We start from the raw sequence: 26,890 nt of genomic DNA on the forward strand, positions 1-26,890 counted from the left end.
AAACTGAGTGAATATTTTCTGTGGACTTAACTTTCCTGGAAATAATTATCAATGATGGAAAACAAACTCTCCAAACAGAATAAAGGCTCATTAATTTAAACTCTACTATTTCAAAAAATTTGGCCTAATTCAAACAGACCTTGGCTGAAGGTTTCCTTTAGCGAGTCTGGAAAATAAGGATCTGCTAAGCAAATCAAGTTTGTAATTAAGATTGTAAGGGAAATAAAGAGCTTGCTCAAAAAGAACAAATTATTTTCCTGACTTTACTCATCTACAGGCAGTATAACATCCTAGTTACAAAGCTACTGTGTCAGGTAAAATGCAGGTTTCCAGTGAACTGTCACTATAACACAACCTATTTTGATACATCTGTGTCACTAAACCAAGTACAATTAATTTTAAAATAAATATTTCATTCATTTTTATTGCTGATTCTGGTCTTCCTGCAACTGTTTTGAATTTGGAAGCTTTTATTCACATGGTGGTATTACTAGCCACTTGCTTACTGTGACAATGGCCACTAATAACTAAAACAGAAAATAAAACGAAAACATCTGCACCAAGCTCAATTGCTTGCTCACCATCTGACCCAATTAAGTTTACTATGCGAGATAGCTCTATCCATAAAAGAGGGAGAAAGGAGGTTAAGAAATGCTTATGTTCTTGAAGTTAGAGATTTACACACCTAACCCAACAAAAATATAAAGCTACAACAACTAATAAAATCTTTTGGAACACTGTACGTTAAGTACTACGCATCTAGACATTGTGAAATAAATACCAGGTAAAAACCCAACAAAGCATCATTACTGTCCCGAGGAAGCATTCCTGGAAGTTGTTACTCCGCATGCATCTACATTGGCTCTCACTTCACGAGCACAGGGAAGTCTTGCCAGCTCCCTACAACCATTTCCCCTGCAAGCATGGCTCACTGCCTAGGAAGCTCTGTTATCCTGTCAAAAATCTACATCTGGCCACTCTAACTCTATTGCTAGCTCCTGGATTTATACAGGTTTCCCTAAAGCACAAGACATATTAAAGTAGCACACCATGGATTTTCTCCTAGTTTTGCTTTGGTTGGCCAGGATAAGATGCCTCCTTTTCATAAATAGAATTGTAAACCACAACGATTAGGAAGAAAACAAAAAGGCAACAAGCTATCCTGTTTCTATGGAAACCTTGAAAACACCAGAACCACCAAATGTGTTTGCTTAAGAAAACTTGGGACACTAAAATTGATAGGTATCCTTTCACAGGCCTACATAGGAATACTGGATAAAATAATCACAGGTCAATGTTCCAACAAAAGTGAAATGCTAACCAGTACATTTTATACAGGGGAAAAGTCAAAATGGTTTTGGGAAGGAGAGCCATAAAGAGTCTCTGTTTTAAACGGAAGGATGAATGTTTATGTTTTGAGTTAATCGTTCAGGTCAATTCTGTATTGTCAGTCCAAAAATCATCTACCACAGGACATCATATGCTTGGGACCTTAGAAATGAGAGTTTTCTCAGGACAATATTTCTAAGATAGCCAACAAGCACGGGGCACACACCAGCTACTGAGTTGTTCCACATGAGGATTGCTTTTCTATGGAGCCCTATCAAAATCAGCAAAACTAAATAGAGACTACACATAAATATTAAAAACAAAAATAGCTATAAAATAATTTGGGCACTTGTCTGAAGTTGTTTTACTATTCAGTGCTAATCTACTACAACACATCTGCATTAAATGATGCAATCTGTTACTTGAAAATCCTTCTGCTTCAACATTGTGTATAGTACAGCCATCCTCTCGTTCTGCTTTATTTCAGGAATTTCCCTTGAGAATGTGTGTCAATATTTGCACCCAATGAGCCATCTAAATTTTTTTTTGTAGAACCAGCTATTCATTTGTATTATATGAACATTATTCAAAACTTAGTGACCCTAGCTAACTGCTGGAAATGTTTTCTTTGTTACTGTGTATTACTGCAATGAACAGGAAACTCTCCTCAGCTTCCTCCCCAAGAAGATCAGAAAATCAAAGTCAAGGCCACCATGCATGCCCAGTTCTTTGGATAGAATTTTACTCCATCTAAAAGTTTCCTAGTTAGGACATCACTCAGCTACAAAATAAAGCTGCATCTTATAAATTGGAACCATATTTACAAAAAAAAATCTGGAAAACTCCCTAAGAGAGAACAGATTACTCAAAAGTATTGCTACATGAGTGGAGTAGAAAACACAGCCTTTTGTAACACTCAGACTTTAGTTCCCATTGTACTACTCAAAGGATGTACTCTTTACCTTTAAGAAAACCTAGGATCTATTTTAATACCGCCTCAAAACTAAGTAATAAGTACAGATATTAAATTACCTAACAACCATGCAGTGTTTACAAACATTTATTTCCTTGCATACTTGTCATCCACAAATGTATTTTTGGTTAGAAATAATTTTTTTCAGGATTCTGCTGTATTTTAACAAATGTTCTAACATAGGAGGAACTTTGTTAGGTTCAACTTTGTGGAACCCTTTCTCTCCTTCCACCTTGACATTGGTTCTGGACATCAGCCTTGACTTGTCAGGTTTGCATGGCAAATGATTTTACCCAATGGGTCATCTCATCAGCCCCACCGCATTTACAAAAATAATTTTGTCTATAACTGAGAAACTAATTCCACTTTTAGATTATAATACATCATTTCCCTTTCCCTTTCTCTCCAAACCTGCTCATATACTCCTCCTTGCTCTCTTCCAAATTCCCAGCTTCTCCTTTCATTAATTATTGCTACAAACATGCATGTATGTATTACTAGATACATGTACCCAACCTGCTCAGTCTGTATAATGATGCTCATATGCATTTTTCAGGGTTGTATTTTTTTATTTGATACTGGATAATTGATATTAAGAGACTAATATTTATTTTTTTAAAAAATAAATCCCCCACACAGGAAAAAAAATAATAAATGTTGAGGACTCAGAGAGATGGCTCAGCAATTTAGAGTTCTTTCTACTCATGTAGATGAGCTGAGTTCAGTCCCAGCACTGACACCAGGAGGCTCACAACTGTCTATAATGGCAACTCCAGAGGGTCCAACAGCTTGGTCTTATGGGCACCTGCACATATGCATGAACACACATATACACACAAATAAAAAACAAATCATCCATGCTTAAAGTTGAGAGGAAAAGACAGCTTAAGACAAATTCAAAATTGCTTTGTCATTAGAAGGTATTAGATTCTTGTCACTGTGCCCATCTTTGTTACTAATATCTGTCCCTTCCAAATCTTAAATGTAGATAACCAGAGTCATCCCAGATAACCCTGCTCTTCTGTTGACATCTTCCAATGGCAGCTCGATGCCTTTACAATCTATCACTGTATCTCCTGGTCTCTAGAGGCCAAGCTGTACTATACTTAACACTTCTTCCCTAAATAACACATACCTTCTTAAATTTAGTGCAAGGTGTGTTTTAGATAGAGAACGCATATCTACCCTTTCTATATCTCCACCCATGAATGTTGAAATTGAATTTTAAAATGTCCATAGAGAGTCAGCTTTAAGTCCATTCCTTCAAAGTGCCAATCTATTGAGCCTCAACTAATTCTTCCCACTCCAGTGACATTGTATCTCCACCAAACCTGGCTGTTTTTTACATTCTTAATCATAGATCTTTTGTGTACAGACAAGTATTTCTTACAAAATTGTAAGCGCCTTGAAGGTGGATGTACCCTGATGGTCATCAGTAGTGCTGTATAGTACTTAGTACTGTGACTTTTTCCAGAATTAAGTATTCAATAACCGCACTGAAATAAATAAAACCTTAATTCAGCCTGATGTGATTAAGAAGCAAAACCATGAGGATTTATGAAAAATTCTAACTTTAACTACAGCTGTGTTGTTATAATTGTTACATATTTGGAGAAAACTGAATGAATCTTTCAATCAAGCTTTGGAACTATGGTAACTATTCTGAGTTGGAATGACCACAGTAAGGAAATAAGTAGAAAGGAATGAAGCAAGAGAGCAAACACACTGCACTCTAGTAACATGACACCCGCTGCAAACTAAAGACCTTTACAGTAAATCCAGCTGTACATGGGCAACCAATAAGTCACAAAGAGCTCCTTTTTTTAAGAGCCCAGAATACAGAAAGGGCAACAGTAAGCACACTAATGAAAACTAACGGGGAGACATGTTTTAAGCATATTTCTAATTCATACACTGGTTCATCTTGTAGCTTGGTTTGGATCTTCTCCCACTGAAGGACTCAGTAGAGCTGATCCAACTTGATTTCCAAGTCTGGCAAAAGTCACAACTTCCAAGTACCTGACTGTTGGCAACTGTTAAACACAGTAAATCCCTTCTCTTTCTAGAATTGCCCCTCACCCCCACCCACACATTCAATGGCCTACATTCATAACTTTTTGTATCAGATGTTTTGTTGAAATTAATACATCCCTACCAAATGCATATCAAAAGGACATTCTCCTTAGAGCATGTCAGCTTTATTACACTGAGTCCTCCATTTAACCTCCAAACTGTTTATTCCTCACAGAGACATTTACTGTGCGATATTTATTCCACAGGGAATGGGAGAAGAAAGTCAAGTTCAGAAAGGGGTGGCATCCTTTTGGGAATGGATAGTACCACAATTAATGACTGTAAACAGCAGCTCTTAGAGGCTGGATTTCCAAAGCACTTTGTACTGGCTACATTTAATGATGAAAATGACTAAGTCGCTAGCTCAACTCTTCTTCCCTGGGAAAAAGTCATTAAGTAATATCTTCTGTCGATTCGTTCAATTTGTTGAATTCAAGTTTTATTTCTGTACCAACAGAACCTAAGTGCCTTTATCCATTAGCAAAATTAAGCATAATTAGTTAGCTACTAATAAATGGTACAATATGGACCCATGACCTCCGGTTGCTTACCTATTACTTTGGTGCTTCCAAATTGTTCCGCTACCACAGAAAGACCATTCTGTGAAGCCACCCTTGCCTACCCACTCAGCCTTTGCAAAACAAGGAACTATAAGCAACACTTCACAGAAATGGCCATCTCTCTTTCATGAGGATTCAAATTTACACAAGTAGTAGTGCTTCTATGAATAAAATGTTTTCTGCAAAAACAATTACAAAGGCTTCACTGTACCTTGTCTTACAAATGTTTGTGAGCTATAACTTTGTGCAATAATGTACACATGAACACACACATAATGTACTTACCACTTTTCTTCCGGCTCCTGCTCTTTCTCATTCACCTCATATTTAGACTGTATATAGGGTCGCCCCCCTTCCAGTTTGGGAACAAATTCCACATTTGTATTTTAATTGCCACATCTTTAGACTATCACAACTTCATCACTATACCTAGAATATCTAAATGTAGGAACTGAGTAACCCCATCCTTTATTAAAGGATGACTGATACTGTTATAACACAATGAGGCAGAAGGTCTGTGATTTAAAATTGTAAGCAGAAAACAAAAAATATAGGTCCTCAATTCCAAAGTAAATTGCTACAAATGAAAACAGTCCACTATTACAAAGTGATTCATCTTCTTATGACTTAACACAATTTTCAGAAGTTTCCTTGCATCTCACATATAGGATTACAGTTGCCAGTGCTTTCATTACCTTAATTATCTTATAAACAGATACTTCTGTATATTCTGTATACCGAGAGACCTGTCTCTTAGTCAAACTCTTATTTTGGTCTATACCTAACTTCTAGCAATTACCAAGGGAAAGCAATGGTGAAATATCGGAACGAGGTTGGGGAGGGGATCATCAACCTAAGTAGGGCACACAAGTGTACAAGCAAAGAAACAAGCACTGCCACACAGCCGTATGCAGTGTGATGTGAGCACACAGAGGAAGGAACAGGAACTCTGGGAACTTGGGGGAAATTTCTAAATGACTCCTTTGGGAAACAGAAAAGAAAATCTACAGTTTTAAAAGGATAAAGCCACAAGTATGTACCCATTTATGTGCTTTGAAAAAGTTTAAGTTTCTTTCTGGGAATTGTGAACTGAAAATAGCATATGCCTTACACGAGAACAGAATAGCAAAAACCAACTCTGACACTCAACTATTTGGCAAAATTACCACTGTACCAAGACCCATCACCCTTTCCTCCTACTTCTTTAGCAACTATGACTTCAGGCTACAAATGACACTTAAAGTTGTGGCTTGGAGCACATACCAGTTCAGTGGTGGGAGGAGGTTATGTGTCTGCACTGGGCTAGCACTTCCGGTGAAGCAACGAGAGGCTGTGGGGAGCTGTGGACAATGAAATAAGCAAGGTATTCTGGACTAGAGAACTAAGACTCCTGCTGAATCCATACACTAGGTAACAGATTCACTGGGCAGAACTGCACTGATGGTGCTCTAAGTCAGACAGGACGAGATTCCTCCTAGGTTCTGGAGACTTTTTAACCGGAACCCTAAATTCATACTTCGGAAGACTTTGTTCTGAGTCATGACTGAGTGAACTGGGATTCATCAGACATACACTGATCTACTGCTTTGAACAAAAACTCCTACAAAGCTGGGTTTTATGACCCTTGACACCAGATGCTGACATCTGCTCTCATTCAGCCACATCGGCCTCAAAATCCACAGAATTGAACCTACAGGTTCCGTTTTATGAAGGGTTCAGATGCCACCATGTTTAATATTGCCATTACTCTGGTGAACTAACTCTTCTTGAGGCTCCAAGTGTAGATATAGGTCAAATGTATGCATTTGCTGCTGGAAGACCAGGGGATGGTTGAGGTGTGCCTCCTAGGACTTGCTCCTACAGAAGAGCCCAGTAAGAAGTCTGATCTTCATTCAGACACTCATCCTTCTAGTAACTTAAAGATAGTTTGACTGCTTATTGAGAAATACATCTTCTAGCAAAATACCCTGAAATGCTAGGTAGGATAGGGCCTACATGAAAACGAAATTAAAATTTAGAGTAGACTCCCAATCAGATAACAGGAACACATCTCATTCTGGCAAGAAAGGACAACTGAGAACAAGCCACAGGATGATTAATCAGCGATGGCTTCTGAAAAAAGAAATGACTCAGAGACAAGAGGGAAAGCTATCAAAACACAAAATGAAGTCGCACTGACTGTACTGGTGCACTGTCTGTAACCCCAGCATTTGAGTCAGGACGTTGAAGCAGAAGGGTCACGTATCCGAGGCCCGCCTGCACTACACAGTGAGACCCTGTCTCAAAAGCTGACTACACAAACGTGAATCACTTGTGCTAGACCTTCCTAATGTAACCAGATAGCAGGCAATGGAGAAAAAGGTTTTATATGCAACTGCCTGCTGCTGATACCTAGTTGGCTGTCTTCTAACCTAGGCTACTACTTGGATTCTGCTCAGGGGGGTTCCTTCACGTGGCAGGTACATGGCTCTTTTATACCTCTATGTTTCAGAAGCCACCAATGGTACCTACACAGTAATCCAGCAGTAGATGCCACAGCACCCCTAATCCCTCAAGACTAAAATAATGAGCAAAGCAAAGAGAGTCCAAAGATTATCTCTATTCCAGGAAATTTCATAATGGTCATGAGTATAGGTCACTCAAGAGAACCTTGGTGCCAGAGGGAGGATTTTCTCACAGAGAAAGACTCATCTCTCAGTTCTATAGGCTGTTCTCAAAACTATATCCACAGATGAAAAGTCTTGCTTTTTGCTTCATCTTTTCTATAAATTGTAACTTTGCTACAGGCAAGGTACAGACAAATTAAGAATTTCTTTCACTCTGGTTCTGGCTAACATTGTAAATAAATTCAGTTTTCCATTTCTCTTTATAAAAAAGTGACATGAATACTGCTTAGTCTCCCTGACATCCTAAAGGAACAAAATGCTACTAATTTCTGGGCTAGCACCTCTAGCCGCTTGCTGGTTTCTCATCCATGCCAGCATTAATTTGCAGTGTTGCTAAGAGCAAATATGTAGGCCCTAAATATGTGATATGACAATATCTTACATTAGTAAAATTCTCTTAAATTCTAAGAGACATGTAACATGGATAATGTTCCAAATACTGCTACCCATTTCATTATAATTAACAGGCAATATGTGAATAAAAATAGAAAGTTGTTTTCACTGTCAAATTTAAAAATACCTATCCTGATACCAGGATTCTTGATGATGTTTTATCTGGATCAGACAAAGAAAAGCTCTTACTTGGATCAGGAGAAAACCCATAAGACATTCAATAATGCCTATATTTCTAAAGTTTTCATTATTCTTTAACTCAAAAATATAAAGATAATATCTATAAAAATATTACTATAAATTTAAAAGTATTTCCTTTTTTCCATTATTCCTCAAATCTCCACTACAGTAAAAAAATGACAAATTCTGGATGATTTTATTATTTTTTTTAAAAGCCTGATTCTTGTAAATCTAAAACTGGTAGAAGAGGTATAGCCTGTTACCACACATACACATTTCCTTCCTAAAATCTGTTTTTCTTCTATGAGGAAAATTCAGTCATAGGTACATTTATGTTCTGCTTATATAACTTTCTTCTTTTATGCTAAGTTTTAAGAGTCTTAAGTTACAAAGGAAAAAAAGGAAGAAGAAAAGAAAATGAAAGCAATGCTTGACCTAAATGACCTAGAAATCTGGGTACTTACTTCAATGTAATTCTAAAGAGTAGACTAACTTCTTACTGCTCAAATGATGCCTTCCATCTGACCAGTTGTAGGGATGAGCAGAGTCAGGATGATTCTCCTGTCCCTTATGGTCAATCTTTCCCCAAGCCCCCAAAGTCATAGGTTTCAGAGAGTTGTTCCTTCCTAGAACCTGAGAATTGAACTAGTATTCCATGTAAATGTATTAGAGGCTGGGTACCCACATTACACAGAAAGGGAAATCAAAGCTTTCAGCCTCTATGTCCCCTGAATGAGAGGCTCGTGTTGGAATATGGGAGTGCATAAGGCTGAACTGGAGTAAGAAGACTGCTGTGAAGAAAGCCTGTAGTTTATTGTATTAGGTTTCCTTTTGTTTTGAAAAATATTTTCAACGGTGGGACCAAACCTCCACTTCTAACTGAGGAGCTACTGACAGTTGCTGGCTTCTCAGGCAGTGAAAGTCAGTTATTGTTAAGGAAGATAGTGCCTTGGGATTTTAACAGAGAAGAGAACTGGAGGGCCGGGGAGATAAATAGAACTGGAACAAACAAACTTCCATGTACCGGGAAATTGTGCAAAACAAAGAGTGGAGAAACTGAATGCCTGAAGGATAAGGATGCTCACTCAATTTTTTTTTTTCAATTGAAGATAACACTAGAAGATTAGCTGATTGAATGAAGCAAGTATCTCTATAAAGAAGAGGGAATAAAGCTCATGAGGGAAGAACAGTGTGATATTGTGCTTTGAAATACAAGTTTTAGAGGTTGGATCAGAGTCAAATCCAGGTGCTATTGTAATTGTCATTCAGTAAAACTGAATTTTCCTAAGCCTTGGATTTCCCTAACTATGTAGAATATAAATCAAATGACTTCAAGTTGATGTAGGTGCTGAAGAGATTAAATGAGGCAACATATAACACAATCAGTACAGGTCCAGTACACAGAAAATAAAGTTTATGATTATTGATATGATAATTATTATTAGAAAACATAACTACTACTATGTTTGAGACATTGTTACTTTTATTATGTATTTTTAACTATTTAAGAACTTCAATGAACACTAATCTTAGCCATGCTCCCAATCCTCCCCCCATCTATCTGTGAGTGGGGGGCCACCTGCTAGAGTGAAGCTGACCCAGCAGGGGAACAGCATTAGCAGCCTCTGGCTAGCCTCCCCCAGAAGCCAGCAATTGTCAAGAGCTCCTCAGTCATGAGTAGAGGTTTGTTTTCACACTGAAGACATTTTTTCATTAAAAAAAAAGAGAGAGAGAGAGAGACCTAACACAATAGACTAAAGGTTTTGCTTCACATTCCTAAAACAGCTTCCACTGCTACAGGTTTAAATGACTATCACATTTATTGAGTGTGTGAATACACATGGGTGTAGAGGTCAGAGGATAATTTGTGGCAGTCAGTTCTCTTCTTATACCAATTGGGTCCCAGGAATCAAATCCAGGTCACCTGGCTTGGAAGCAAATGCTTTTACTCACTGAGCCATCCTCCTGGCCCAGTCTTCTTCTTTAGATTGAAAAGCTCTAATACTAGTCTATATTTGATGGAATTAATATAAAAATATGATGTCAGGCATGTAGTTTAAAAATTAGTCTTTACATTATAAAATGATTCTTTTATTGTAGGATTCATTAAAATGATGTATATATTAATATAAAACAAAAATATAGAAATTTGCATACTTGTATACCTTCTATCACATAAATTGAGTGATAGCCCAAGACAGTGTCTATGTTCTAACTCTAGCTCCAATTCTATGTCATAAAGTATTGAGACAACTGAAAGATCTAATTCTAGTTCTAGCTTGAAATCTCTAGATTCTATGGCCCCCAGGGCCACAGTATAGACAGTGATGGCAGTAGCTTCAAAGCTTTAAAAAATAAGAGTCAGTTAAAAATCTTATGGCTGGGTGGATGGAAGTCAACTGTACAACTCTGCATCTTACCACTACTAAACATCTGAAGACAAAGAATTACTCAGAGAGTAATTTTTTACCACTGCTGGTTAATGTGGCTTTCATAAAGAATAATGTGCTAAATACAGGCAGTCTGTGGCTTCCGGCATTCAAACTCACTGGCGCCTAGTAAAAGAGTAACTGGGGTCAAGGTAGTGAGGTTAGAGGTATCTGAAAATGAAAGGGTCTCCTTAGCTAGTAGTGCGTTCCAGGTCAATGGAAATAACTAAGACAGAAGCTAAACGCTCATTTCCTGGAAGATTTAAAGGCAGGTTGCCTAGAAGACTTCTAAGGGTCTCTTCCAACTCTACAGCAAGCATCAGTTCCTGTGGAGCTTCATCAATCTCTTATGACTATTTAGACAAGGGATTAATCTTGTGTGAATCTGCTCTGTAAAGTCTTCTGTACCCAGTTCTGTCCTACAACTCAATAAAACTGCAACTGGCCTTAAAGCAACTCATCACTATCAATCAGCTTCAGCATCTCTTATAAGCTCAAATACGAAAGGTCACAAAAGCCAACAGAGGCAAATGGAAAGGAAGAATGCAGACATGGCTATCAGGATCAAGTAAAGCTGCTACCAAGCAATGAGACTGGCTTGTGTTTATTTGCTTTGACGTGGCTTGGTAAACTAACAGTAAGGGCAATTTCATACTGGAGAGACAAACATATAAAGTCAATAATGATAATCCAGTGGGTTAAATATTTACAACAGAGGCCTGAACGAAGTGCTGTGGGAACACAAAAGACTAACCAGCTTTGCTGGGGAGTGTCAAAGAAATTTCATAGAGGAAGTAACAAGCAAGCCAAGTCTTGAATAATGAGTAGGAGTTGACTGGATGGAAATGGGGTGAGGCAAAGCTGGCAGAGGAAAAACATGTTCAAAGCCAGAAAGGCATGAAAGAATATACACAGAAAATGGTACCTAAGCACACATGTTGGATTGTGAGGTTGGGGCTTGGTAGGGGAAGCAGCTTAGGAGGATGGGCCTCCCTCTGTGCAAACAGAAAAGAGTAGCTCATTTAAGCAATGATATGAATTTTGTTAAAACAACACTGGAGCCTGGTCTGAAATGGTTTGGATGGGAATGTGTACCCTGTGAGTCAAAATCAGAGACTTGAATAAAGGAGTGGCATTAAGGCTTAAACTGAAGAGATGAACTAAGGACATACTTACTTGGTAGTGTACAATCAACAGACAATATCGACTAGTGGCACTTTGTTCAAGGGTCACATTGTGTGTGTGTGTGTGTGTGTGTGTGTGTGTGTGTGTGTGTGGTGACAGAGCACATTGTCACTGATTTATTTTTAACGATGGGTTGTGTCTTTTCATACTATATGAACGCCTGTTAATTTACATGTGTAAGGGATAAAGGAAAATTCAAATTCCTACAAGCATATTTAAAGTTTACTTGTTTACTATGTTTACTATTTAACTTCAAAAGCAGAAATATGACATAACCAGAATGTGCTGATATTTTTACATAAATATGCCTCTTAGCTTTCACAAGAAACATATCACATTGGTATCATCTCTCTTACAACCAAAGACACCAAAGTGCATAGAAATTCTTTAGCTTCTCTGATTTCACAAAGGGTTGAGGTAACTGGCACAGGAAGGTGGCCACTGCTAGCTCTAAGGCTTGGGCTCTTGAAACAGTCTCAACAGAGCCTCTATTCTTAAAAACTAAGTATCAAAAAGATGCAAGGTAAATTAAGAGGCAAATGTTGCTGTTATCAAAAAGACAGACATACTATTCAAAGGCATTTGGACTGAGACATAAAGGGAAGAAATGAGCCAAGTGTATAGGTTTCTGGACGAAGATTAGTCCAGGTTGAGAAGATGGCATGCACAAAAGCCCTGAGGAGGAACCTCGCTCAACATGTTCAAAGGAAAACAAAGAAGCTAGCCAAGCTGTGGCTAACTGAGGAACGTGGAACGTGGAGACCGAAGCAGAAGATTATAAAGAAAGGGGAAGTAGGCAGAGCCTTGTGATAATTTTATTCTGAGTGAAATGGAGATTTTGTAATGATGTTGCCTTTTACTCTAGGCAAAAGAAGGGGGCGCGTAGGTAGAGTTCAGCTGTGCCAATGAGTGTCTGTGGCCACATGGGCTAATGGGGTAAGTGTGCTGCTCTAGGCAATAATAAAATCTATGGAGTGGAAGAGGCGATTGCACAGGAGGGCACACAGTTTGAGACCACAGAATCTCACTTTAGTGAGCTGCTACCTGAGGCATGGGAACATCTCCACCCACAACAGATGAGTACTTTAAAATGTAGCCTTTTAAGATGTACTTTTGAACGAGAAGCAATTGTACCTGATGGATTTTTCACACTGTTAAATTTAATCTAGTCAGCCTTTCCCACTGAAATATTTAATAGTGGCAGCAGCTTAAATCTAGTATTATCTGCAATGACTCTCCCTAATTCTAGTCCTGCGTTAGAGGTGGAAATGCAGGAAAGAGGAAGTAATAAACGAGTTCTCCAGGATGTTGTGAGTCCAGATTTTCTTTTTTCCATAGTACTTTCAGGCTTCTTGAAGGCCAACCTATGTTCTCAGTTTTCCTTCCATTCCAAAGAGCTGAAAACCTTTCCCCCAAAGCCATATTGGCTCTCTTAAGAGAGCTTTTGAAAATAAATCAGCAGTTTTTTAAAATCTGCACTTTTTCTTAGAGTCAAAGCAATTATTAACTCTTCTTATGACAGCTCACTGTTAGAAGTCTTAATGTAACCTGCCTGATACTGATACCGTGTTTGAGTTTCATAATTGATCATGCATATACTCTGCCTGTCAACCAACTGGAGCCTGGGGTATGGGATGTGGAACACAACAAAGCAAATAGTTTAAATTGGGGCTTAAAGCAATGATCCTTTTAGTAGTATAAGACTAACCATCAGTGAAAAATTCACTACTTTTCATATACGACCTTGATCCCTATTTCAAAACCTTAGAATAGTGCTTGATATCTAGCTAGCAACTCCCCCTATTTAGGAAGCAACAAATTCTTACTAGAATGACTTAGGTTAAAAGCAACCTGAAAAACAAACAAAAAGAAATTCTCTTGCCTGCCACTGCCAATGAAGTGGCCACAGTTGGAACCTTTCAAACTGACTTTGTAGAACATATAAAGCAGGCCTAGGGTAGCTGGGTATAACAAGAGGAAGTTGCGCTCTCAGCAATCCCTGTAATTAAAGCTTCCGTAGAATTTTCTATATGGCTTTTTCTTATTTTCCCTTTTACCATAAGGAAGGACACCAAGTTCGTATTTCAATGTGAAAATGTTAAAAAGGGGGTTGGGAGGAAATGGGGACTCCAATATGCTAATCTCATTTAAATGAAGTCCCTGCAGTTTGAATGTGCATATACAGGTGAATTTTGTGAGCTAAAGTAAGGTTGTAAAATCAATAAAACCAATAAGTCTGGAGAGATGGCTTAGTGGTTAAGAGTACTTGTTGCTCTTGCAACAGACCTGGTTCTGCTCCCAGAATCCCCACACAACTGCCTGTAACTCAAATTCCAGAAGATCCAATGCGGCACCAGGAACACACACAGTGCATATAGATATATGCACATAAAATAAAATTTTAAAAATCTTAAAAAGTAATACAAATATTTTCTGATCATGGCACCAATTATTAGGCTGTATTTTTACATTCTTCATCTTAAAAAATTTAAATATACTGAAAAACATGCTACATAATCTCTTTCCACATATGACATATGTGTGTATATAATTAATTTTGTTAACTAGAAGCAGTTCAAACAATGTAGTCCTTTCAAACCTCATTTTATACTCAATATTTGTGATTTGTTTAAAAAGCACAAAATTATGTAAAGACATCTGGAAGTTGTTTCTAAGAAAAATATATTCTTGATGCAACATTAAAGCATAACACAGTGTTTGGCCTTAGAAGGGCAACAAATGGTTATCAGTAATAAAAAAAAAAGAATTTTCTTCTAGTGACTGCTACTTTGAATATACATGTGTCTAAGAGCAGGGCACAGATCACAGAGAAAGGCTTTCTTTTTGCCTTTTAAGGAAATCTTTTCAAAAGCATTTTCTTATGCTCAAAAATACCATAGCGAAAAATTTAATATGAAATTGCCACACCCAAACCTCAACATTCATTATTTTAAACTATTCAGATCACTAGCACTACCACCACCACCACTACCACCACCCCCACCCCCATTCTCAAAATGTGGTAAAAGTGTCCACAATTAGAAAGGCGAAATAGCAACATCATGGGAGCAAGAAGGTTAAGGTCATAAATGTATGTAAGAATGCAGTCAGGTTTTTGTAGTTTACTCTCTGCCTGTCAAACTCAAGAATCAGGAGGCCTGACACTGAAGACGCTCCATTTGCAGCTTCTCTCACAGCTTTTTGCAGATGGCTCTTTCTGCTTTTCTGCCCCAAGGCATTGTGCCTGTGGCACTTAATCAAAGCAGCAGGGGAATTCCAAGTACAGACTGGAGATCTGAAAGATGGGATAGGAAATTAGAATCTGATACACTCAGTGCATTTAATTTCTATGGCAAGAGGTGCAAGATGGGTTCAGACAATTCTCCATGATTCGGGACCCATTAGCCATACTGGGAATGGTCCACGCTCTTTCGCTTCTCTTTCTACATTCAGCTGGCCAATTTTTTTAGCCACATCTCTGCACATTAGCACAATCTTGGGATAATGAAAAGAATGCATTAACCCAGCAGCTAAAACGAAGATCCCAGATTTCTACAGATAAGTATCTTCATCATGCTTACATAAGGGTAATATTGAATAAAACGTATGGCAATCTAGGTTCCAAATTGTTTCTTAAGTTAAATAGTTTACAAAATCTAGCAAGTTTTCACTTGGTAATTCAATTGAAATAACCATGGAAGGTATACATTTTAGAACTCAGCCATTTCCCCCTTTTCAAACAGTAAAGCATAGATTTGTTATTAGTTTTGCATTATATTTTTTGATAAATGTATTTCCCCCAAAGCATACACTTGCCATAGACACTTACCAAAAGCTGTCTGTCCTTAACATCTCAGAATAAGCTGCCATGACAATAATGTACAGTCAGAAGTGACTCAGTGAGTTTTCATAAGAACAATCAATCTGGCAGATGCTAATGTAAGAACCAATATTACACAAAAAGGGAAGAACTCGTTTAATTTAATTATTCACAATGAGCCATGTGTATTACTAAAATAATCAATCACAAGAATTAGCACAGAATAGCCTGTTCTGAGTGGGAAAACATAATTACGCTGTATACAATGGTTGTAAACCCATACCACTCTACCAAAAATGAAAGATTATGTTATCAAACACACACCAAAAAAATCAGTTTACAATGCAAGTAGTCACCCAGACATACTCAATCTGAATAAGCCCTTTCAAAGAAAAAAAAAGCAAAGCTGTTTGTAATTTTCAGTATCTCAAACAACCTAACAGCAAGCCAACATTTGCAATGTGCAAACAATCCCTTGCTTGCTTTTCTGGTTATTCCATTTCAGCACATACACACATACATATACCCACCACTTGTGCACACCGAATAAAAGAAAACTCAAAATCAAAACAATCTCTTCTTTTTATATGGTTACTCCATTTCTTAGAAAGAACTAAACCCCCACTGCAAATTTCTCAGAATGCAGAGCACAACAAAGGCAGCATAGTGAAGACTGGAGCTCCAGGTCCCGCTGTAACCTACATAATTACTCCACTGCTCAGCAGACATCTATGTACAAGAAACAGATGGGAAAAAAGATAATCATTTTGTAAGTGTGGTGACTGGCCACATCCCTGTCTTTACTAAGTATCAGTCACTCCTGTATTCTAGAATAACATGTTATTGCCATGAATTCACATAGAGTTAGAGCTGTGCTTTCAAGATCAATTTATAAGACATTTTAAAGACCCCTTCATTGACGGAGATGACTACACTCCTCTCTTAATCCTCATCTCCTACTTACAAGTATGCTTTTAAGTACAAAAAAAGATAAGCCTTTCTATTGTCCAGCCTAGAAAAGCTATAAATCCACATAAATACTATAAGTTATGGGTAAAACAAAATGATAAATACTAGAAACTTCTTATTCAATGAGACAAAAGACTATTTCTACTTCAAAGTCTAGGCAATGAAAAGGACAGTAACCCATGTACTTCACCGCCAAACTGTGTTTTGAGTATGTCTCTGTGACCCTCAGCTATGCATCCAGCTTCATGTTCACTATAAACTTCCCTGCTTTTGTCTTTAAGCCGAAGAGAGGGGCAATAGCTTCTGTAGAGTTTCATACTGTAATTATCACACAGTGTTCATACCTTCTAACTATGGATTTTTAAAATTGGTTGGGAGAACATCTTCGGGCAACTTATAAAGTCTTCTTTCAATCCAAAATAAATCAAAATTTCAATTAAGTAAACATTGACTATGACAAAATTTCAATTAAAGACTTCATTTATGAATCAAAACTTAAACCAAGGCTAGATATTTCATTTAAAAAATACATGGAAAATTTGAAGAACTATTTTAAAAGATTAATGGACTATAAACAAGCTACATGATTGTCATTTGAGATAACTATTTTATAGAGAGACTATTCAGGTATTTGGAGACCCATCTTCATTGTAGCACTATTCACAATAGCCCAAAGGTAGACACTGACCAAGGGTCCACAGATGAACAAATGGATACACAAACCATCATAAATAATTGACACAAGATTATTATTCAGTCTTAAAAGGGAAAGAAAATGGCATATCCTAGCACTTGAAGAAATTTTGAAGACATTATGCTTAGTAAAGTAAGTCAGCCATGTGATAGCAATTGGGGACCTGGAGGGGTCAATTCATAGAGACAGAAGGTAGAAAAGTAGTTGTTAGGGCTTATGAGGAATGAATGGAATGAACATTTAAAGGGTAAAAAGTTCCAATCAGGGAGGATTAAAAAGTTCTTGAGATAAGAAGTGGGGATGGTCATGCAACAACATGAATGTAGTTAAGATCACAGAAGTGTACATTGTAAAATGATAAAACATAATTTTACTAATATTTTACCAAAATATGAATGGGTGTGAATAGCATTCTGGAAAATGGAATGTCTACCTAATCGCTGATGAAGCCCACCAATAACTAGATGTCCTTATTATTACCCCATCACTGAAAACTGTTTGATTCTCCTGCTCTCCTTACTCCCCGGCTAAAGCCAGGCCCCTAAGTTCATCTCTTTGTGTCTGTTCATTTGTGAGTTATAAACTTTATGATAGGAAGACTAGACTTCAAAAACAACCACTAACTTGCTATGTTTAGAAATTCTAAATTCCTCTTGAAATCTAGGCTATACAACCAAAAATTATAGTTTCCTATCTGAGAGTAGTATTTTGATATAAGCATTTTCTTTTATACAATAATAATTCAAGTAAACTTTAATCATAACTCTTCATTAGAACTTTTGAAGAATTACTGATCATTGACTTGTTAAATTTAAAGTAATCTTTTGAGTTTGTTATTTTCATGGTGAAGCTACAAAATAAAATAAGAATAACAATTTTATTTCTGTTTATGACATCTATTTTAACTAACTTAATCAAACTTCCCATTAAGAGAACATAGACATGACATAGAATTCTGTGTTTATGTCACAGTGCAAAGTATGTTCTTGCAGTCCGTGGCCTGAACATGCATTTGAGTTCTACCACTTACTAACTAGATGCAAGACTAAGTAAATTAATTAAATTCTTTAATCTCTGTTTCCTCGCTGTAAAGATGTAGTTACTAATATCTACAAGTTAGTACAAAGAATGAACAAAGCTCCTCCCAACAGCATCACATGTAGGAAATAAGTACACGGAGTCAGACAAGGAGGAGAGAAGGGCTCATGGGCCCCAGTACCTCACTGCTGAACTACTGCTGCTGGAAGATAAACACTAGGGAAAGGGGAGTCACTGTATTCCCTTGTTTGCCCACTGGTGAGACCACCAAGCTTCAGTATATATTTCCAACCTTCTAGTCATACAAGCAACCCATGCTAAACTCACTGTCATAAACCAAACAGAGGCATGGCTGTGAGAAAGGGTCTTCTAAGGACGATGAGCATGACAGTGATGAGAAAAGAAGGTGGGATAAGGATAAGAAGAATGCATTTTATGAGGCTGTCAAATAATAATTGTAACTAATCCAAAATTACTTGTCTTTAAAAACTCTTAATTCAAAATACATTTCTCAAGATACTCACACATAGAAACACACAGGTAGAGGAACATAAGTATGTTTTTGGGACTGAAAAGCATTATTACATTAAAACTTCTAAAAAGAATGACTCTATACAGCTTATGATTCCAAAATGAATTAAAATAGTAATTAAATTTTTAAGATTTCTTTTGTTTATCTCTTCTAAATATCAAGATTTATATGTAAATTATTGACACAAACCTGAGAGGCAAACAGGATGCTTATATGTGTGCATATAAAACACAAAATATGTGTGTGTGTGTATATACATATACATATACATATATATATATATATATGCATTCCTTTGAATGTACTATATACAATTTAAGGAAGCTGTATAGAAATACAAGGAAAGGGTTGAAAAGTAACCAGGAAGTTCCCAGGCACAGACCACAATGCAATCAGAGTTAAAAGTACACAAATACAGGCAATTTTCAATTGTGTGAAAAATTTACTCAGTTCACATTATTCTCAGGAAAAAAACCACAAGCTTAAAAAAAAAAAGTTGGATATTCTCACTTCCTAGGCAAAAGAATTTCTCTAAACAAAAGCAAGTTGTTACCAGTTACCATTGCTACCAAAGATTTGTAAAGTATGGAATATTTCATAATGGAATGTTTCCCACAATTTCACTTGAAAGCACCAAGAAACTCTACACTAGAAATAGTGTATACATAAACATAAAATTTTACACTTGTAAAAGTTCTTAACAGGCTTGAGTTTACAAAGTTAAGTTCCTTGGAATCGTCGTGACACAAGACACCAGACTAGAGGGACAAAAGGGTCTGCACTCAGATAAACTGGAGTCTAAAATGCTGCTTTATAGAGTTTTCTAGATTTAGAACATGAGAACATTAATGGTACGGCTTTTTAAATATTGGTGCTCTAAGTCTGGCTTTACACAACTCTACAGTAAGATAGATTTTCACACCAATCATGTAACAAAGTAGTAACTAATTATTTCATTCTCCTAACATCCTCCTAACACTGATATTGAGTATATAGAAGAAAATACTAGAATTATCACTTTACCTATGGAAGTCATGCAACTTGCCCCAAGTAACAACAGTTAGCAAAGACCAATCTCTTATTATACTAATACTGTATGGATTACAACTATGTGTCGGTAGCCACACTAAAACATGAACAAAACTAGGAAATGCCTTTACTAATAGGTCATTATTTAAGACATTTTCTTCTTCTCTGAAATAATTATGGAACATAATTTGCTACAAGTTGTATTTATCAAAATCAGATGGCATGGTAGATAGCTTTCTGTTAGTGGAGAAGTTGAAGGCTGAGCCTTATGAAATGTAAGGAGGCACTTGTGACTTTCCCATTGTGTTAGAGGAAAGCACTTAAGCAAGCTACAGTTGAGGGCAAAATGGGAATGAGAACGGGTATGCTGTCAGGCTGTGACAGCACTTTCTTCCTAGGACTTCTTTTCAAGTTTTAAAGCACATAAAAGTTGGGCAAAATGTATAAAATGAAGGGGAAAAAACCAACAAGTATTTTTTAAAGGTCTTAAAGGTGATCAAATCTAGGCTGTTAAGGTAGAAATCAGACTTTTGGTAACTCATGGATATTTAGTCACTCATTTTCAAGTTATACAAAATAAGCTGCCCAATGGAAGAAAAAAAAGTCACTCTAAAAATCAGTGGCAAGATAAATGTCACCATAGCATTTATAGAATGATACATAGCAATAATACTTTATAAGATAAGGTACCTGGACACCAAAAAGAAAAAAGCTAACAAGAAATGAGAGAGTAATGTCAACCATTGAACAAATGAAAAGGAGTCAAAGCATCACTTTCAAGGAGCGGAAGAGTTTTTTGTAAGTAGAAGTACATGAAAACAGAAATGGGTCTTCACCTGGTAAGTGTGTACTCCCTGAGTCCTGAATGCAAATTCATGGCAGAAAAGGTACCTATGCATCCACGCAGTCTTTTGTCTCGACCAATCTTCCATGTTACAAACAGTGGGCTGTAACAGAAGATAAAATAGGGTAAACCAGTCAATTCAACAAGACAGCATCTACTGAGTCTTTCCCATATGCTAGGTTCAGTGCCTAAGACATAAAGACCAAAAGACAAGGCCTGAAGGAGCTCAAGGCTAGTGCATTGGGTTGAGACATTAGACACCAAAATTAAGGTTTTTTTTTTTTTTTTTTTTTTTTTTTTTTTTTTTTTCCATTTTTTATTAGGTATTTAGCTCATTTACATTTCCAATGCTATACCAAAAGTCCCCCTTACCCACCCACCCCCACTCCCCTACCCACCCACTCCCCCCCTTTGGCCCTGGTGTTCCCCTGTACCGGGGCACACAAAGTCTGCGTGTCCAATGGGCCTCTCTTTCCAGTGATGGCCGACTAGGCCATCTTTTGATACATATGCAGCTAGAGTCAAGAGCTCAGGGGTACTGGTTAGTTCATAATGTTGTTCCACCTATAGGGTTGAAGATCCCTTTAGCTCCTTGGGTACTTTCTCTAGCTCCTCCATTGGGAGCCCTGTGATCCATCCATTAGCTGACTGTGAGCATCCACTTCTGTGTTTGCTAGGCCCCGGCATAGTCTCACAAGAGACAGCTACATCTGGGTCCTTTCGATAAAATCTTGCTAGTATATGCAATGGTGTCAGCGTTTGGATGCTGATTATGGGGTGGATCCCTGGATATGGCAGTCTCTACATGGTCCATCCTTTCATCTCAGCTCCAAACTTTGTTTCTGTAACTCCTTCCATGGGTGTTTTGTTCCCACTTCTAAGGAGGGGCATAGTGTCCACACTTCAGTCTTCATTTTTCTTGAGTTTCATGTGTTTAGGAAATTGTATCTTATATCGTGGGTATCCTAGGTTTTGGGCTAGTATCCACTTATCAGTGAGTACATATTGTGTGAGTTCCTTTGTGATTGTGTTACCTCACTCAGGATGATGCTCTCCAGGTCCATCCATTTGGCTAGGAATTTCATAAATTCATTCTTTTTAATAGCTGAGTAGTACTCCATTGTGTAGATGTACCACATTTTCTGTATCCATACAAAATTAAGGTTTTAACAAAGTCTATATGTTAATCTTCATCAACAATTCTTGCAGACCGCTATTAATTTCCTGTTTGCAGATCAAACATAGTAAAATAAACACTCAGACCTGGTAATGTTGAGTCTAGAGCCGTAAATCAGCACAGGTGTCTGCAGGATTCTGTTTAAACCTAGGATCACTGCCTCATTTGTAAGTCACATCTAAAAAACTGGGAACAGATAATCAACAACTTCAGCAAAAACCTTTCCTTATGAAAGATTAAAAAGGCAGCCATTGGTTCATAGGAAGCCAGCAAGAGGCAAACAGTCACAGCTTACTCACAAGGCAGGTGAAAACACGCACTATAAACCAAGCCCAAAATACCATCAATTAAGCTAAAGGGATACAAAGACATTTCATCAGATCCGATGCGTCTTTAGTTTGCCCGAGTAAAATCAGGATGGTTCAGATAGGTGAAGAGTGGCTGCAAACATTAACCAGCAAATACCCTTACTCCAGAAGTTTTTAGTTTTACACAAAAGGTTTTATATACTATGTGGTACACAAAATGGAGCTGAATATGGTAGACACTTGGGTTCTGCAGCAAGCCAGTAACAGCCTCGATTCATGACTCAGTTGAACAATTATGTTCCAATTATGCTTTAGGACATTTTGCAAAAATAGAAATATATCACAGGTAGCATGGTCTGTATTACTATGAATATTCATAATAATAGTGGTATAACTTACTTCTGCTTTCTAAAATATTTAAATTTAGGATGATATACCATATTTTATGTATTTCTCATTAGTCCCTAGTTACATGCCTTTAATCTTAGCACTGAAATGGCGAGGCACACAGATCGCTGTGAGTTCAAGACCAGGCTTGTCTACAGAGTTAAGTTCAAGGACAGCCAAGGGTACATAGAGAAACCCTGTCTTGAAAAAATAAAAACCAAATTTAGAAAAAGAACAAGAAAGCCTGCAGTATCTCCATGACCCAGGGCAACAATATGATAACTAAGAGGAGTCCTGGTGAGGACCCAGTGCAGCAGAAGCCTGAGGCCTCAAACCACACCAATGACTCATTGCAGTGAACATTTGCAAGTGAAGATGTGTGCACAGAAGGGGATGTAGTGGGGCACACTGACACACTGCAGCTTCCATGACTAGGTTTTTGCTTGTTTGCTTGCTTTTCTTTTTGTTTTCTTTTGTGGGACTTGCAAGGGCAGAGGGCTGATATGAAGGGCTGGGGAGACAAGCAGGACTGAGATGCACAGTGTAAAATTCACAAAGAATCAATAAAAAGGTAAAAACAAAAAGTTCTTGGGCAGTAAGACAGTCTGCTAAACAGGTTAATCACCCACCCACCTTAAACATTTAAATTATGGCAAGTTCTGACAGGCACAATGGCAGACTGGGTCCCAAACAAGCACTGCAGACAAACCAGGGTGCACTATGAAAAGGTCCCTTCCTCCATGAACTCAATGCTCAATAGTACTGAAATCTATGACAGCACTATCAAGGCAAAGGTGACATTCAGGCACTGGGTGTGACCTATACCAAAGGTATTAAAAGAAAATCCAAAGGGAAAGTCCAACTTTTCTGTTTTCTAGCTTCCATGTGCTAAATATAGATAAATTTCACCTCTTTATTTTTTCCATTTTCCATCTTGGTGTAGTCCACCTCTGCAACCACTCCTATGGACAGCAAGATCATCAATACTCTCTTGTTACATTGACTAGACAACATCCCTACACAAGACAGGTCCTTTGACAGCACTGACAGCTACAGAATGAAGAAAGTCATTCTATGATCTGTATAAAGCCATGCTTTCAAAGTACCTTGAGGGTTTTTCAATAATACAGACCTATATTGTATACTTTCATCACCAGTGAATTAAGAAACATAAAAGTGGGAGTGAATTCATTTCTTACCAAAACACTTGAAATGGAAGCCACTTAGAAGTGCTACACCTTCAATTATTTACACCACTAGAACACATACAAGTCATTCTTCTAATAATATAACTACATCTTCTCCAGTAAATACTTAAAATATAAGGATAAATAGAGCTACACATACTAACACTATACTGAACTATGAAATATGTTAAAAGGAATTTGACCACATAGTCGAGAGAATTACATGTGGTTTCTTATAATGCTATGGTCATTCTTTGAGGAATTGTTAATATATGGCTAAGGGTGCTCCAGGATTATATCTTTGCAAAGCAGCCTAGGAAGCAAAGGCACGTCACAGTAACTCAGGGCATGGGGATGTAAAGCTGCAGAGGACTGGAAGCCAGATTTAACATTCTTTGAATTTTTGACATTATTGAATATGTGTTGTTAAGAGTCCTCATAGCAGGTAAATTATCTATGTTATTTCCTATTTCTTACATGCCCTAGGCAACATCCACTTTGGGAGTTAAGACTGAAGTAAAGCAGCTGTCAAGAAGGGGAGGGAATGACAGCCTTACTAAGTTTAAGACAGATGTTTGAAGATGTAAGAATTCAGACTTTTAGTAGACAGAAAAAAGTTTTTCCTTAAATGTCTGAGTCTCTGATTTTTCATGTATAAATGCACATCCAGTACCTTTTATCTTGAAAAAAAGTATTCACAGGCTTAAAAGTAAAGCATCTAAAAGCACCATTTAATGGAAAAAAAGAATCTAGGCAGTTGAGTATTTTAAAGTAGACTGATACAAAACAAATCACTGAGCCCAAAATACAGCATCGTATGAATAATAATGACCCTGTACAGGGCAATGACTGCACAGACATTCGATGCGTTTTACCTAAAAATAGTAACAACATATTTTCACTCCAAACACAGGAAAGGAATAGGTGATTTCATTCTTAAACACGTTATTAAAACACGTATAAGTTTGTCAGTGTATGTAAGCTTAGCCATCAGCATAAGCAGAACTGGATCAAAGGGGAAAAGGGGGTTTGGAGCCTGCTGAGAGGAGCTATTCAAATAACAAGGAAATATGGAAAATAGTTCATAGTAAGACAAGGATTGTATGTTTTGGGGAAATGCTTTTGCCATATGGTTTAAGGCCACCTACATACATTGAAAAAAAAATACTACAAACTACAAAAGGATCAAAATGAGTTGAAATATTAATGGAATTATTTTTCTGAGGGTAACCAGATGTAGCTTTTAAAGGAATTATCCTACGTCTGAACATTCCGTACCAGTATGTTCTGAGAAATCTTTGGAGGAAAGTAAACGCTATTTTCCCAAGCCCATATATAGAAACAGGAAGCAACTACCTAATCTAGGTGAATCCTCGCTGCCAAGTGGCAGCCAGTTCCTGTCAGATCAAAAGTAGCTCTCCAAAACATAGCTGTTATAGAACAATAATGACACAAAGAACAATATAAATCTGTACAGGATTGTCCCAGTACAAATTTCATGCCATTTCCAATGTCCTCTTCTGAGACAGTCTATTGATTTAAGCGACAATGCATTAGAAATGTGTTTGTCGGCCTGGAGTACAATCACATGAGACAATGAAACAGATGTATTTACTTAACAATAGTGTAGCTCAAGGCCTACCTCTCCTTCCACAACAACGTAAAGTGAGAAGTTAAAAAAAAAAAAAAAGAACACAGTCCATGGCGAGCTCTCACTTCTCATTTTGAATGAAGTTTTCAGATAACAATATTAGCACAAATAATATAAATCATACCTATATTTTGCTGTGGGCACTCAGGCAAGATTATTTATTTTAAAGGTAGATAAAAGAGAAAAGAGAGAAGCCTTGTATCTTTGTTTCTTAGCTCAAAAATCCAATTATATTTCTCATACCATGTAATTACACACTGGGATCTAGGAAGCTTAAATAAAAACCAAAAATGATGGTGCCTTCCTTCCACCACCGAGTGAAAACACTTCTCTTCCTACTTCGATGAAAAGAAGTTGTATATTTCCTTTCCAAGCCACATAAATTGCAGGTTTCATGAATATAAAATATGCCAATATCATTACATCCTGAATTTGTCAGCAGGACTGCAACAGAAACTATATCAATAATTATCAATAATTGCTTAAAGAAACTTTTCTTATACTTTAGGAGCTACAAATCCCATGATCCAGGATATAGTAGAGTTCAGGTCTTATAGAAAGCTACTTGGTCCTCACATGCCACTTCCTGTGAGCATGGTGAGGTGGTATCTTCAGGGGAGTAAGTACAGCTGTCGTGTAAATGACCACAGAATAGGAACATTTCTATGGATACCAAACTGTTAACTCTCTAGATAAGCAGAGGGACGAGTCTTCTCGCATTCCTCTTCCCCTCCTCTTCCTCCCTGTCCTCCTCCTCCCCCTCCAGAAGTGCATCAGAGGTTGAGACAGGACTTCTCTAAAGCTGCAGCCCTTTAATACACTTCCTCATGTTGTGGTGACCCCAGCCATAAAATTATTTTCATTGCTACTGAATAAGTGTAATTTTGCTACTGTTAGGAATCATAATTTAAATATCTATGCTTTCTGATGGTCTTAAGGGATCCCTATAAAAAGGGTCATTTGACCCCCACGGGTTGAGAACTACTGATCTAGAAAGACCAGCACCAATTTACAAATTCTTACACAGTTCCTATTAGAAATGCACATCAAAGCCTACCATTTCATCCTCTATTACCAACACCCTTTAGAGCCTCCTCCCCGCTTTCTCATTGCACGCTGTCCTGTTATTTGACAGCAGTTGGGAAATGCAAGTCTTCTTCTGTCTTTTTCTCTACCAACTGTCCTCCAAATAAAAAAATCCCACTGCCTTTGTTTAGTGATTATTTATCTCTGTATGGAATCTGATCATTAATTATACAATTTATATTATGGACTGTATAATGTTTAAGCTCTGGGTAATCTGTATCTCACATCAACTGGAAATGAGAAAATAGGCTAAACTGGAGGGATCAAGAGAGTGAAGGGGTGGCTAAATGCATTGGACACTTTTTCATCCACACCATTTTTTTTTGGGGGGGTTCTTTGGTTTTTCGAGACAGGGTTTCTCTGTATAGCCCTGGCTGTCC

At 37.4% G+C, this 26,890-nt stretch overlaps 1 protein-coding gene across 1 annotated transcript in view; it reads right to left on the reverse strand.

The window, feature by feature from the left end:
• Positions 1-26,890, reverse strand: part of Ammecr1 (Alport syndrome, mental retardation, midface hypoplasia and elliptocytosis chromosomal region gene 1) — a 115,581-nt gene that overhangs the window by 40,321 nt on the left and 48,370 nt on the right. Inside the window, exon 2 of the mRNA NM_019496.4 lies at positions 20,707-20,817. Within this exon, the coding sequence (NP_062369.1) occupies positions 20,707-20,817 (111 nt within the window). The remainder of the gene's footprint in view (positions 1-20,706; positions 20,818-26,890) is intronic.

The sequence above is a fragment of the Mus musculus genome, chromosome X (genome assembly GCF_000001635.26).
Source record: "Mus musculus strain C57BL/6J chromosome X, GRCm38.p6 C57BL/6J".
In the NCBI taxonomy this organism is placed as follows: domain Eukaryota; kingdom Metazoa; phylum Chordata; class Mammalia; order Rodentia; family Muridae; genus Mus; species Mus musculus.